The sequence below is a fragment of the Enhydra lutris genome, unplaced genomic scaffold (genome assembly GCF_002288905.1).
Source record: "Enhydra lutris kenyoni isolate GAN:26980312 unplaced genomic scaffold, ASM228890v2 scaffoldscaffold55, whole genome shotgun sequence".
NCBI lineage: Eukaryota > Metazoa > Chordata > Mammalia > Carnivora > Mustelidae > Enhydra > Enhydra lutris.
The window spans coordinates 6,997,605-7,011,571 of record NW_019154139.1 but is presented as its reverse complement, the minus strand read 5'-3'; the positions used below and the strand labels follow the sequence as shown (position 1 = coordinate 7,011,571).

Here is a 13,967-nt window from a genome sequence, read left to right as displayed (position 1 = left end):
AACATCTGAAATTAGCCAGTTGAAGGCCATTATTTGTGAGAATTGTGAGTGCTGCTGTGCATTGAACCCATGAAGGGTGACATGATGGGGCCTGGGGACTCTTGCAGTGAGCAAGCTGTGTGGGAAATGCGGCCCCGCTGACGTGGACATCCTGCAGCCCGCCTTCAACTTCCTGTACTGGAGCCTTCATCAGACTACACCAAGCAGTCAGAAAAGAGGTGCTGAGGCCCCAGCGAGGCAATGAATAGGAGGGGTGCTGGGCAGTGTCTGTGGCCTTTGCTGCCCGTAGTTTTTTTCCGCTTGTGAAAATATATATCGGGAGGGGCTCTTGGGGTGCTCAGTCGTTAAGTGTCTGCCTTTGGCTCAGGTCATGATCCCAGAGTCCTGGGATCGAGCCCCACATCGGGCTCCCTGCTCCGCGGGAAGCCTGCTTCTCCCTCTCCCACTCCCCCTGCTTGTGTTCTCTCTCGTGCTGTATCTCTCTCTGTCAAATAAATAAATAAAATCTTAAAACTATATATACATATGGGAAGGATGTCGATGGGTCAGATGGTCATAAGATCCTTTCTGGTTCTGTTAACCTATGGTTCTAGAATGAAGCTGGAACCCGTAGAGCCTAAAGCTAATCCTTTTGTTCATTCACCATGTGTGCGTGAAGTCCCCGTCAGGTGCTAACCATGATGCCGGCAGCCCGAGCAGGGGCTCCTGAGTAACTCATAGCCCTTACCCTGCCAACCGTCTCCAGCTGCTGCAGTGCTCCTTAGTAGCACGGCCCTGATTGAGCTTCTGGAGAAGACTCTGGTACTCACCTGGACCAAGGGGGCCTCTCCCAGCACCACACTCCTTTGTTCCGCCTGGCTGCTCACTGCCTCCTTCTCTGCTCAGCAGCACGATGGCAGTCTGCAGGTGAGTCACTAGCCCGTGTGGCTCTGGGGCATGGGGTGGCACACAGAGGAGTGACAAAGTTCCTGAGTTCTGGTTCCCGCTCTGTGGCTTATTAGCTGAGTAACCTTGGCAAGATATTTAATCTCTGAGCTTCAGTGTCCTTGCCTACAGAATGGGGAAGAAAATGTCCATGGTTGTTGTCAGGTTGGTTTATATTAATTTATCATACATGGATAACCTTCATGCCGGGCTGTATTCTAGGCACAGAGGAATAAGAAATAAATACAGCATGTATGTACCCCACACTTGGGAAACTTTGTATTGTAGTCTCCAAGCAAAGCTTTGAAAGGTAAGATTGTACCAGGCAAATATAGTAGGGAAAGGCATTCCAGGTAAAGAGAACAATTTGAAAAAAAAGACACGAAGCTGCACAAATTTTGGACATATGTACATATTTGGAGACTGGTGAGATACCATGTGACTAGAATGTAGGGAGTGGCCTGTCACATTGGACAGGAAGGCAGAAGCCAGCCTGTGACCTTACAGTGCTAGGTGGTAAGCCGTGAAATGCCAGACATATGCAAGCTGTCATTGTGATTGTTGGGAAAGGTCATGCAGGGAACAGGGGAACAGTGGACATATCCACAAAGCACCTCTTCCCTCTCAGTCCCTCCTCACCCCCTTGTATGGGACCTTGTCATCAGAGTGCCATGTGTGAACTCCTATGTGGGCTGCTCCATGTTCCTGTGTCTCCTTCCTAAGCCTGACTGCTGCTGGTGGATAGAAACCATCCTCTAGCCTTAGAGGTGTCTTTGCCCTGTGCCCAGCCGTGTGCCATTGAAGTGCTGGGCACATGCTCATTTGTGTAGAAGTGAAGTCATTTTTAAAGTTTGGCCTCCAAAAAAAACCCAAAAAACAACAACAAAATAAAGTTTGTCCTCTAAAGTGGCATCAGGCTGTGGCAGATCTGTACTATAATAAGTCTTCTGGTTGTTGCCCATAGCATTGATTGGGGACAGGAACATTTTCTGCTTTTCTGTGTGAGGCTGTTGGGCCCACCTTACCCCTGCAGTCACCTGCCTGTGTGGGAACCTGCACCGTGTCCCTGGCTCTCTGGTCTTCAGCTCATACCCAGCCAGTTACCTACTAACCACCTCCACTCTGAGTCCTCTCCACTGCCTTCATGGTTCGTCCTCACCTCTGAAGTGGCCTATTCAGTCTCCTGGTCCCTGGTCTTTCCCTTGCTCCATATCTCCTGTCCCTGCAGCCAATCTGTCTGCATGCACCACATGGCCGCTGAGACCCTGCTCACCTTGGTCCTTCTGCAGCCTTACTTTCTGCCATTCTGCCCTCCTCTGTCCTCTGACCAACTGTTAGCTCCTCTCCAAATCAGCTTTGCTCTTTCATATCTCCATACAGTTGATGGTTTGATTGAGTGATTGATTCTTTTATTTTTAAAGATTTTATTTATTTGACAGAAAGGGACACAGCGAGAGAGGGGAACACAAGCAGGGGGAGTGGGAGAGAGAGAAGCAGGCTTCCTACCAAGCAGAGAGCCTGACACAGGGCTCAATCCCAGGACCCTGGGATCATGACCTGAGCGAAAGGCAGATGCTTAATGACTGAGCCACCCAGACGCCCTTGAGTGATTGATTCTTTTTTTTTTTTTAAGATTTTATTTATTTATTTGACAGAGAGAGAGATCACAAGTAGACGGGGGGGGGGGGGGGGGGGGGGGGGGGGGGGGCGGAGCAGGCTCCCCACCGAGCAGAGAGCCCAATGTGAGGCTCGATCCCAGGACCCTGAGATCATGACCTGTGCCAAAGGCAGAGGCTTAACCCACTGAGCCACCCAGGCGCCCCTGAGTGATTGATTCTTAATTGCCTTTATTTTTTTAAAGATTTTATTTATTTTTTTTTTGAAAGGGAGGGAACTAGAGAGAGCACAAGCAAATAAGTATGGAGGGGGAGGGGCAGAAGCAGAGAGAGAAGCAGGCTCCCCACTGAGCAGGGAGCCCAAAGCTGGGCTCGATCCCGGGACCCTGAGATCATGACCTGAGTCACCCAGGCATCCCTAATAGCCTTTATTTTATTTTATTAATTTATTTCTTTTTTAAACATTTTATTCATTCAAGAGAGGGAGAGCACAAGCAGGGGTTGAGGCAGAAGGAAAGGGAGAAGCAGACTTTCTGCTGAGCTGGGAGCAGGATGTGGGGCTTGATTTCAAGACCTGGAGATCATGACCTGAGCTGAAGGCAGGTGCTCAACCATCTGAGACACCTAGGCGCCCTTATTTTATTTATTTTTTAACATTTTATTTATTTATATTTTCAGTATATATGCTGCCAAAGCAAGCACTATTTATTTATTTTCAGAGAAAGAGAGCAAGAGCACACAAGCAGGGGGAACAGCAAGCAGAGGGAGAAGCAGGCTCTTCTGCTGACCAAGGAGCCCAATGTGGGACTTGATCCTAGAACTTTGGGATCATGACCTTAGCAGAAGGCAGCCGCTTAGCTGACTAAGCCACCCAGGTGTCCCAATAGCCTTTATTTTAAAGGTAGTTTTAGCTGTACTGAAAGATTGAGCTGATATCACAGAGTTCCCGAATAACTCCTATACAGTTTCCTCTATTAGCATCTTACATTAGTATGTCATCTCAATACCTTTGTACAGATTGGTTCTTCCACCTAGAACCTGCTGATTCCACCAGCCAAGCATTTTTGACAAACTGCTTTGTGTCAGACTGTGATAGATCCAGAGAAGTAGAAGAAGTAGAGAAGGCAGAGAAGTAATTCCTGCCTTGAAGCAGCGTGTGTTCTGGGTGAGGCGAGCAGAGCAGACTCAGCTTTGAACCCATGACTCCCAACTAACCCCTCAGTTTGGACAGTGCTTTGGCTTTAAAGACACGTTCCCCAATGCTGAGCCTCAGCTGTTCTTCACAATAGTTCTGGAAGGAGTGAAAGCAGGCGTCATTGTTCCCGTTTCATACGTGAAGAAAGTGAGGCAGGCTGGGAGAGGGGCAGTGAATTCCCCTTGGCCACTTGGATAGCTAGTGGCAGAGCCAGGGTTTTGATTCTGGGCTGTCTGGCTCTAGATCTAAGTTGGATGGTGGGCTGGAGTGGAGACTGAGTCACACATGAGGCCAGGAAGGTTTCCTGGTGGAAGAGTTCATTGACGATGAGGGAGATTTGGGAGAAGAAGGGTCCTCTATGTACAGGCTAATTTGCCTCCACATTCCTGAATCCAGGGGTTGTGGGCTAACAAGTCTGTGTGGTCTCCTCTGTCCCTCTGGATGCAGTAGGTATGTGTGGGTACAGAGGAGCTGTTGGGACAGGTTATTTTCTGCTCAAGCTTCCAGAATGTGGGAGGTGTCCACTTACCTCTGCCCTACCAGGTTCACCAGAAACTGTCCGTGGAACTGGACCAAGTATTGAAGGTCCTCAGCTTTCCAAAGGAAAAGGCTGTGCTGCTCTCAGGTATGGCCCCAGGGCACTCTACAGGAAAGGAAGAGCTTTTCCCTTAGACTGTGAGATGGGACCACTCTCCCCAGACCAGCCTGTGGTCACCCTATTATTATCTCCACTGTCTTCCCCCTGTGACAGAGCTAGGTGGGAGGTGAGAAAGGAGGAAGGAACTGAGTATAAGCGGGTTCTTGCTTTCAGCTGCCATCTTGTGCTTCCTGCGGACAGCCCTGCAGCAAAACTTTTCCTCTGCCCTTGTGGCCCTGGTGCCTTCAGGGGCCCAGCCACCACCGGCCTCTGAGAACACTGTCCTAGCTCCACTGAGAATATCACAGGTGTTGTCCCTGGTCATTGGACTGCAGAACCTCTTGGTGCAGGTAAGGCCCTTGCTGAACGGGACCCTGTCAGTGGAGCTTGCTTCTCCCAGAACAACTGTAGGAAGAGGTAGCTGCTTGTCAGGAACCTGGTATTTCCTCCAGGATTGGGAGGTGGATTAATTGGGACTTTTAAAGTTATAGTGACAGAAATGAAACTCAAAATGGCTCATAACTGAGAAGGCCAGGGCTCAGCACTGGCTTCAGGTCCACCTGGATCCCATGGGCTCAGACAATGTTATCAGAACTCTGTGTCCATGTCTTGGTTCTGCATTTCTCTCAGCTTTGTTCTCATGGGATGGTAAGATGACCAATAGCAGCACCTTTCCAGCAACAAGAGACTTTCTATTTCCCAACAGTGGCCAGAACGGAGTGTCATTAGCCTGGCTGGGATGATGTGCCAGTCACTGTGGCTGGGCCATCTGATGCTCTGGTTGACCTGGCTTGGGCCAGTGCCCTCTCCCGGAGGCTGGGGCATATGGTCAGCTCTCCATAACTCGTGTAGAGTGAACATAAAAGAGGGATGGTTCTGCAAAGAAAACTGTTCACAGAAAAAGGAGGAATGAATATCATGTAAGCCGAAACAGTAGATATCTACCTCATAGGGTTTTATGTTTCACAACTCAGAGGACTTTTGGAGATCATTGTTTATCCAGCTTTCGAATGCTGGGAAGAGTAGTTGGGGCATGGAGGTAGGTCACGTGTCTGCCTTTGAAGAGTGAGCATTTGGTTGTGGGCTGCCATATAGACAAGAGGTGATAACACCATGTGGTCAGTTTGGGGCTAAAGGGACAACTGCACTGTGGGAGTCCCAGGTATAACTAATAGGCTGGTATAGGGTTAGTGCAGAGCTAGCTGTCAGAGAAGGTTTCCTGAAGGAGGTGATTGAACTGGGCTGGAAAGACCACATGACTTGTCTTTCTTCCCCAAGGGCAGGGGGTTATCAGAAATGGCATTTATCTTAATGGCAGCACCATTTTGTTCTCTGGTATGGACTCATTCCCTGTCCCTGGCCTCGTGACCTGTCTCCCACCCTTGATTCCCCAGGACTTTATTCTAAGAAGGTTAGTGTGTATTATTTTCAAATAAGAGCCAGCCACCATAAGGTGACTGAAGCCCTATATGTTTATGCTGTTTTAGTTAGACTTGGACTCTCTTTCCTTGCCCTTTGGAGCTTGTCTAAGGGAGACAGTCAGATCCAGTGTGATCTGATGGCAAGTCATTCATGGGACAAGAGGAGGGAGGTGCAGGGAGCCAGCAAATGAGTGAGACGAGTTGCAGAGACTTCTGGGGGTAGGAAGGGGGCCGTGATTTGAGTAGACTCTATTTGGTTATTGCACATATATGATATGGCTATTGATTGTGGGAGATTATATTCAAGGATTGGTCCCCACTGGACCTCTACACAGTATGGGGAAAGTTGGAAATGTAAGGAGATAGAGGATGCTCCAGGAGTCGCCCTGTGCTGGCTCTGTGGTTGCTGAGACTTGTCCTGCCAGCATATCTATGCACAAGGCACTTAGCTCTCTCTGCTGTAAGTCCCCATTTTCATATCAGTCTTTCCCAGGCTGTGAGCTCCTTAAAGGTAGGAACTATGTCTGACTAATCTTTGTGTCTTGTTCCCCTTGTGCGTTCAAAAAATTCAGAAATCAGATGAGAACCAAAATATCAGCTTTATTTCTGGTAAACACTATAGGAGAATGTAGCTGGGACTTCAGATCATACTGGGCTTTTTTTTGGCTTGGAGTTTTTCCATATACAGCAAAGGTGAAAGACTTTTTGTGGGAGTCCAAGTCTAACCAAAACAGCATACACCCACCACCTAGATTCTACCATTAGCATTTTAGTATACTTGCTTTATATCTATCCAAAAGAGCTTTTTCCCTTTTAATTAATTAATTAATTAATGTTTTTAATAAATTTTATTTTCTTTTAAACATATAATATATTTTTATCCCTAGGGGTACATGTCTGTGAATTGCCAGGTTTACACATTTCACAGCACTCACCATAGCACATACCTCCCCAATGTCCATAATCCCACCCACCCCAACCCCCTAATTAATGTTTTTATTTTTTATTTTTTATTTTTTTTTAAGATTTTATTTATTTGACAGATAGAGAGAGAGAGATCACAAGCAGGCAGAGAGGCAGGCAGAGAGAGGGGGAAGCAGGCTCACTGCTGAGCAGAGAGCCCGATGCGGGGCTCGATCCCAGGACCCTGAGATCATGACCTGAGACGAAGGCAGAGGCTTAACCCACTGAGCCACCCAGGTGCCCCTCAAAAAGAGCTTTTGAACCACCCTCTTTTCCCCCCAGGCCATACCAGAAGCCCATAAGCAGGGAAATTATGTTTACATTATGGACACTTTGCCACCTGGCCATGATCTTAAGAGTTTAAGTTCATGGGAACATGACCTTTAATACCTTGATCCTGTCCTGCTGGCACATTAAATGTTAAGCTAACATTTTACCTATCAGATAAATCTCTCCTTTGGTGAGGAGGAGCCAGTTAAATGTGAGAGGAAAGGCAAATGCTTTCTCTCCAATGTTTTTGAAAAGGCCAAAGTTCCTATTTTAACATTCAGAACATAAGAGAAAAATTACTCCCTTATACTCAACATCCAGCGTAAAGCCTGGCACCAAATTGGTATGTGATGTTCGTTGAATGAGTGAATGAGGACACAGAAATGAATATGTTATGGTTCTAGCCATTTAAGCACTCAGATAGTAGGAAATACTAATAATTACAATTAATGCCAAAATGACCTATTATTTGAATCAAGAAAGTCTCTACAGGAGAGGTTGCATTCGAACCAGGCCTTGAGTAATGAAAAACTTTCCTCAAACCAGTAGCCTAAACACAAGGGGGTCAGTGACTTCCTGTAGCACCATTACCATTCAGCTCTCCTGCCAAAGAGCCTGGATGTCATCAGCCTGTGACACTCTTCTGTGCCTCTGGCAGTCTTTTTCTTTTTTAATCATGGTAAAATATTACATAACAAAATTAACCATTTTAATCATTTTTAAGTTACAGTTCTGTGGTAGTAAGTACATTTACATTGTTGTACAAACACTACCACCTTCTTTCTCCAAAACTTCTTCATCTTGTCAAACTGAAACTGTCCACATCAAACAGTAACTCCCCACTGCTCCCTCTCCCCATCCCTTGACAACCACCATTCTGCTTTCTGTCTCTATTTGACTATTTAACTATTCTAGGACCTCATATAAGTAGAATAATATACTATTTATCTCTCTGGAAGTTTTTGACTCTCCTCAGCAGTCCCGGGGAAGGTGAACCAACTGGAGTAACTCATGAATTCCTCATGAAGAGGCTACTGGGTCTGTGTGGGGAGTTGCTCAGCCTCACAGTCACTGTCCCTGTCACAGCCTGGTGAACAGGACCAAGAAGCCCCTTCCTCCTTTCTCTCACTGACACATTCCTGAGAAATTCCCTGCCCTATTGTTTTCAGCCATAATGACCTTTCTGTCACTCCCTTGACCCAAGGAAGTATATGGAAGAGTCATTTTTTTTCTCTGTCCTTCTCCTTCCTCCAGGGCTGGAGCTAAACCTCCTTAGGACCCTTCCATAGGTTTGCTGTTTAAAAATAGTTCTTCATTTGTTCAATCATTTATACATTCAGCAAACATTATTCCATAGAAATCCAAGGTCTCTCCAAGCAATCCAGGAGGTCTCATTCTCTCTCTCTCTCTCTCTCCTGAGCTCCTGGAATGGCTTATTCACCCCTGTAATAAGGGTTACATTTATCATATTTTATTATATGGCCAGTGGTCTGCATTTCTGTCTTCTTCCGTAAAACTTTTAGGCAAAAGCTTCTGCTGCTTGCGGAGGTCATAGGGAGTCTCACAGAGAAGGTGACGTTGAATTCAGACTTAAACAGTGTCTAGGCAGAGGTAGAGGGAAGGGCATTGCAGGCAGGGAAGACAGCATGAGCAAAAGCACGTAATATAGAAGTGTGCAGTGGTCAGGGGGGCGGGTGGCAAGAATTAGAAGATGACACTGAGGAGCTGGGCACAGACGATACCAGTCAGTACCTTATGTGCCAGGCCAAGAAGTGTTGAGGGGAGCCATGAAGGGCTTCTATCAGATTGAGTTGTTTTTTTTTTTTCATTTTACTACTTGTTCTTTTATTGAAAATCTTTAAAGAAATTCATATGACACATGTGTTATATACAAAGTTAAGAAATAAAGTAATTTTGTTACATTTTTTTAATATCATGGAATGAAACCTCTTTACCACATTTGTTTTTTTTAACTAACGTGAATTTACTATATAATTTTGTAGATGATTATTACAGGTGAAGTCAGATGGTTTCTGTACTCCAGGTCTATGAGACTGAAATCCAGGTTTTCCTATCTGAGCTCTTATCTGTGGGTTTTATTAACATATAATGTATTATTTGTTTCAGGGGTACAGGTCTGTGATTCATCAGTCTTACACAATTCACAGCACTTACCGTAGCACGTAAGCTCCCCGATGTCCATCACTCAGCCACCCTCATCCCTCCTACCCCCTCCCCTCCAACAACCCTCAGTTTCCTCAGATTAAGAGTCTCTTGTGGTTTATTTCCCTCTCTGATTTTTTCTTGTTTCGTATTTCCCTCCCTTCCCCTATGAGCCTCTGTCTTGTTTCTCAATTTCCTCATATCAGAGAGATCATATGGTAATTGTCTTTCTCTGATTGACTTATTTCCTCTAGTTCCATCCATGTTGTTGCAAATGGCAAGATTTGGGGGGTTTTGATGGCTGCATAATATTCCATTGTGTGTGCTTATATATATATATTTTTTTTTTTTTTTTTTTTTTTTTTTTTTTTTTTTTCCATTGTTTTTTAAGATTTTATTTATTTATTTGACAGAGAGAGAGAGAGAGAGAGAGAGAGAGAGAGAGAAAACACAAGCAGGGGGAGTGGGGGAGGGAGGGAGAAGCAGGCTTCCTGCTGGGCAGGGAGCCTGATGCAGGGCTCCATCCCAGGACCCTGGGATCATGACCCAAGCCGAAGGCAGATGTTTAACGACTGAGCCACCCAGGCATCCATTCATCTGTTGATGGACTTTTAAGCTCTTTCCATAGTTTGGCTATTGTGGACATTGCTGCTATAAACATTGGGGTGCATATGCCCCTTCAGATCACTACATTTGTATCTTTAGGATAAATACCCAGTAGTGCAATTGCTGGGTTGTAGTGTAGCTCTATTTTCAATTTTTTGAGGAACCTCCATACTGTTTTCCAGAGTGTCTGCACCATCTTGCATTCCCACCAACAGTGTAGGAGGGTTCCCCTTTCTCCGCATCCTCACCAACAACTGTTGTTTCCTGACTTCTTAATTTCAGCCATTCTGACTCGTGTGAGGAGGTAACTCACTGTGGTTTTGATTTGTATTTCCCTGATGCTGAGTGATGTTGAGCACTTTTTCATGTGTCTGTTGGCCATTTGGATGTCTTCTTTGCAGAAATGTCTGTTCATGTCTTCTGCCCATTTCTTGATTGAATTATTTGTTCTGTGGGTATTGAGTTTGATAAGTTCTTTTTTTTTTTTTTTTAAGATTTTACTTATTTATTTGACAGAGATCACAAGTAGGTGGAGAGGCAGGCTGAGAGGAGAAAGCAGGCTCCCCGCTGAGCAGGGAGCCTGATGCAGAGCTCGATCCCAGGACCCTGAGATCATGACCTGAGCCGAAGGCAGAGGCTTAACCCACTGAGCCACCAAGGCGCCCGTGATAAGTTCTTTAGATTTTGGATACCAGTCCTTTATCTGATATCAGACTGAGTTTTTGATCACTGGCAACCCCAGTAGGGAAGAGGGGTGGGAGGGGAAAGCCTGAAGGCAAGGGGACTGTTGAGCAAGAGATTATTGCTGTGACTCAAGTAAATGACAGTGAGGTCCATTTCACACCCACTGGTATAGCTAAAAACAAGAGATAGATAATATCAAATGTTGTGAGAATGTAGAGTAAATGGAACCCTCACAGGTTGTTGATGGGAACGCAAAATGACACAGCTGCTTTGGAATACAGCCTGGAAGTGCTTCAAAAAGCTAAATGTGGAATTACCATATGACCCAACAATTCTACTCCCAGGTATTATGCCCAAGAAAATTGAAAGCGTTTATCTACACAGATGCTTGTATACAGTTGTTCATAGCAGTACTCTTCATAGTAGTTCCAAAGTACAAAGAACCCCAATGTTCGCCAGCTGATGAATGGATAAATAAATTGTATATACAAATGAATACTGTCTGGCCATAAAAAGTAATGAGGTAGTCACATGCTACAATATAGATGAACCTTGAAAACATGCTCAGTGAAAGAAATCAGACATAAAAACAATGTATGATATGATTTCATTTAGATGAAATGTCCAAGATAGGCAAATCTGTAGAGACAGGAAGTAGATTAGTGGTTGCCTAGGACCGGGGTTAGGGGGGCAGGGAATTGGGAATAACTGCTAATGAGTAATGAGGTTTCTCCTTGGGATGATGAAAATACTCTGGAATTCTATAGCTGCACAACTCTGTGAATATACTATATGCTGATCTGTACCCTTAAAAGAATGAATTTTATGGTTTATGGATTAGATCTCATTAAAGCTGTTATTTTAGAAAGCGGTATCAAAGGGGAAAGAATGACAATACTGCATAAGCTAGTGCGCTGAGTGCTGGTCCTCCTTGACGTCTCTGGGCCAAAGCAGCCACGTAGCATCAACACCGCTGATGGAGTGCTGGGCAGCGTGTGGAGCATCTGCTGCTCTCTGACCGAGGCGGGCCAGTGCAGTGCAGTGGAAGGTGCATTGGCCAGAATCATAGAGATCTGCATTGAGCCCCTGCCCAGCTCCTAACTCTGAAGGGTTTAGCAAGTCAATTCAATCTCTTATTGATTCTCAATTTCTCTATCTGCAAAACAAAAGGACTCTTTCAGCAGTAAGTGATTTGGGCCTCTTAGAACAGCTTCCATTCCCCCAGGAATGGAGCACAGGAGAGATACGTTGGTTGCAGTGAGGATAGACAGTGTCCAGGGTTCATCACGCTGGGTTACGTGGGGGAAAGAGAGCACATTAGTAGCAGTGGAAGGGTCCAAAGAAGGGCTGTTGTCATTCGTGTGATTTGCATGGCACTGGAGTAGGGCAAAGCCAGAGCAAACTTTTCTTCTGCTTAGTTCTCAGAGGAACCTCAGGACTACAAATCTCTGAAGGTCTCCGGAGTAGAAATAAAGTAGGTTTATTCTGGTTTTCTTTGGAGATGGAGACCTTGGCCAGCAAGTGGAGCTGCAGGAAGACAGGCAGGGGCCTTTTCTCCTGGCCAAGACTAACAGTAGAGCAGGCCACCTTGGGAGGAATCGAAAAGAGTGTCTTGTGGCTGGGGGTCTCCAAGCAGAAACCAGGTGTCTCCAGCAAGAACGTCCGCTGGACTCCAGTCCAGCTGCTACATCTCTGTGGAGGCTTGGGAAAGGGTAAGAGTGGGTGTGAGCAGGGAAGATACAGTTATCCTTGTGCTCAAACTCGGCTTTGTGATTGGGGTGGGCATGGAGTGTTGTTATCAGTTTGGAAATCAGTGAGCTAATTTTACAAGATGTGAGGTTTTGATCTTGAGGATCATTCCTACTAGAGCAGAGGTTCATGTCAGGTTAATGTTCTCGGAGAGTGGAAGGTGGGGAGAACATCGACTGAGTGCCTACTCTGTGTAAGCACTGGACATATGTTGTTTATTCATTACAATTCCTCTATAAGGTATTAGGTTTTTTTGTTTTTTGGGGTTTTTGTTTTGTTTTGTTCGTTTTGTTTTTTAAGTAGGCTTCATGCTCAGCGTGGAGCCCAGTGCAGGGCTGAGATCAAGAGCTGGATGCTGAGCCACGCAGGTGCCCCTCATCTCAGTTTTATAGGCAAGGAAACAGTCCAGAGATATTAAGTAACTTACTTGAGGTCACACATTTTTAGGTCAGAATTCAAGCCTAAGTCTTTTTGGCTACAAAATCCATGTTCTTTCTGTGTCTCAAGAAGTGCCTCTTGTGAATAGAAGCCATTGTAACCTAAGTAGTAGTACCTGGCTTTCCTAATGCCCAGTGGCCCCGGCTCCCCACACACCATTCAGCCAGTCCTCACTGGGTATGTTAGGTAATATGGGCATGGGGTCAGAGAGTGGCACTGGGGCCACAGCTCTTCACCAGGTGGGGAAGCCAAAGTGTGCTGGCCTGTGGCTATGTGATCTTGCATACCTGGGAAGAGGCTAGAAATTCCCACTGGTTAAGAGTTAATTTTATTTTTTAAAAAGATTTTATTTATCTATTTGAGACAGAGAGAAGGAAAGGGAGCATGAGCAGGGGGAGGGGCAGAGGGAGAAGCAGGCTCCCTACCGAGGAGGCAGCCCAACAAGGGACTCAATTGCCTGGGATCATGACCTGAGCTGAAGGCAGATACTTAACCGACTGAGCCACCCAGGTGCCCCAAGAGTTAATTTTAGATTGGAGGAGAAAGGGCACAAAGCCTAGGATTTTGTTCTAGACCTGCCATTTACTGATATGTACCGGTGTCTTCCAGTCAAGTATTGCTTCCCCCTGGACCTCATTATCTTAGCGCTAAAATAGGTGAGTGGATTAGCTCAAACACTTCAAGCTGTGTGCCTTGGAGGCCTTAGGGGCTCTAGGAGAAAACCCAGGAGTTGTTAAAGAGGGGGGATGTTTCCTCTTGTGCATTTCATGAGGCTGCTCTCACCCACTATTGTTTACTCTGTGCCAAGCACTGGCTGAACACCGTATATCCATTCTCATCCAACCCTCTCAGCAACCCAGTAATTTTTTTTAATTGCACTCAGCAAGAGTAAGTGATCTAGGGTCACATAGATGATACGTGACTAAGCAAGGATGCCAAGTCTAAGTCTGTCCCATATTCTTTTTTTTTTTTAATTTAAAATGTTTATTTTTAAAAAACATTTTATTTGGGACACCTGGGTGGCTTAGTTGGTTAAGTGGTTGTCTTTGGCTCTGGTTATGATCCCGGGGTCCTGGGAACCCTTGCTCAGAGGGGAGTCTGCTTCTTCCCCTCCCTCTCCCTCTGCCCCTGCTTGATCTCTCTCTCTGGCTCTCTGACAAATAAAGAAATAAAAATAAAAAAAAGAAAAAGATTTTAAAAGATCAGTTTTTTTGAGATATAACTTACATGCAATAAAATTCACTGATTCTAAGTGTACAGTTCAATGACTTCATTTTTCAGTTCAGTGACTTTTGACAAAT

The 13,967-nt window shown here is 45.5% G+C and overlaps 1 protein-coding gene across 1 annotated transcript in view; it reads left to right on the top strand.

The window, feature by feature from the left end:
- Nucleotides 1-13,967, top strand: part of LOC111157620 (meiotic double-stranded break formation protein 1) — an 88,298-nt gene that overhangs the window by 68,775 nt on the left and 5,556 nt on the right. The window contains exons 23-26 of the mRNA XM_022519198.1: nucleotides 108-218; nucleotides 746-906; nucleotides 4,279-4,360; nucleotides 4,547-4,722. Of these exons, the coding sequence (XP_022374906.1) occupies nucleotides 108-218; nucleotides 746-906; nucleotides 4,279-4,360; nucleotides 4,547-4,722 (530 nt within the window). The remainder of the gene's footprint in view (nucleotides 1-107; nucleotides 219-745; nucleotides 907-4,278; nucleotides 4,361-4,546; nucleotides 4,723-13,967) is intronic.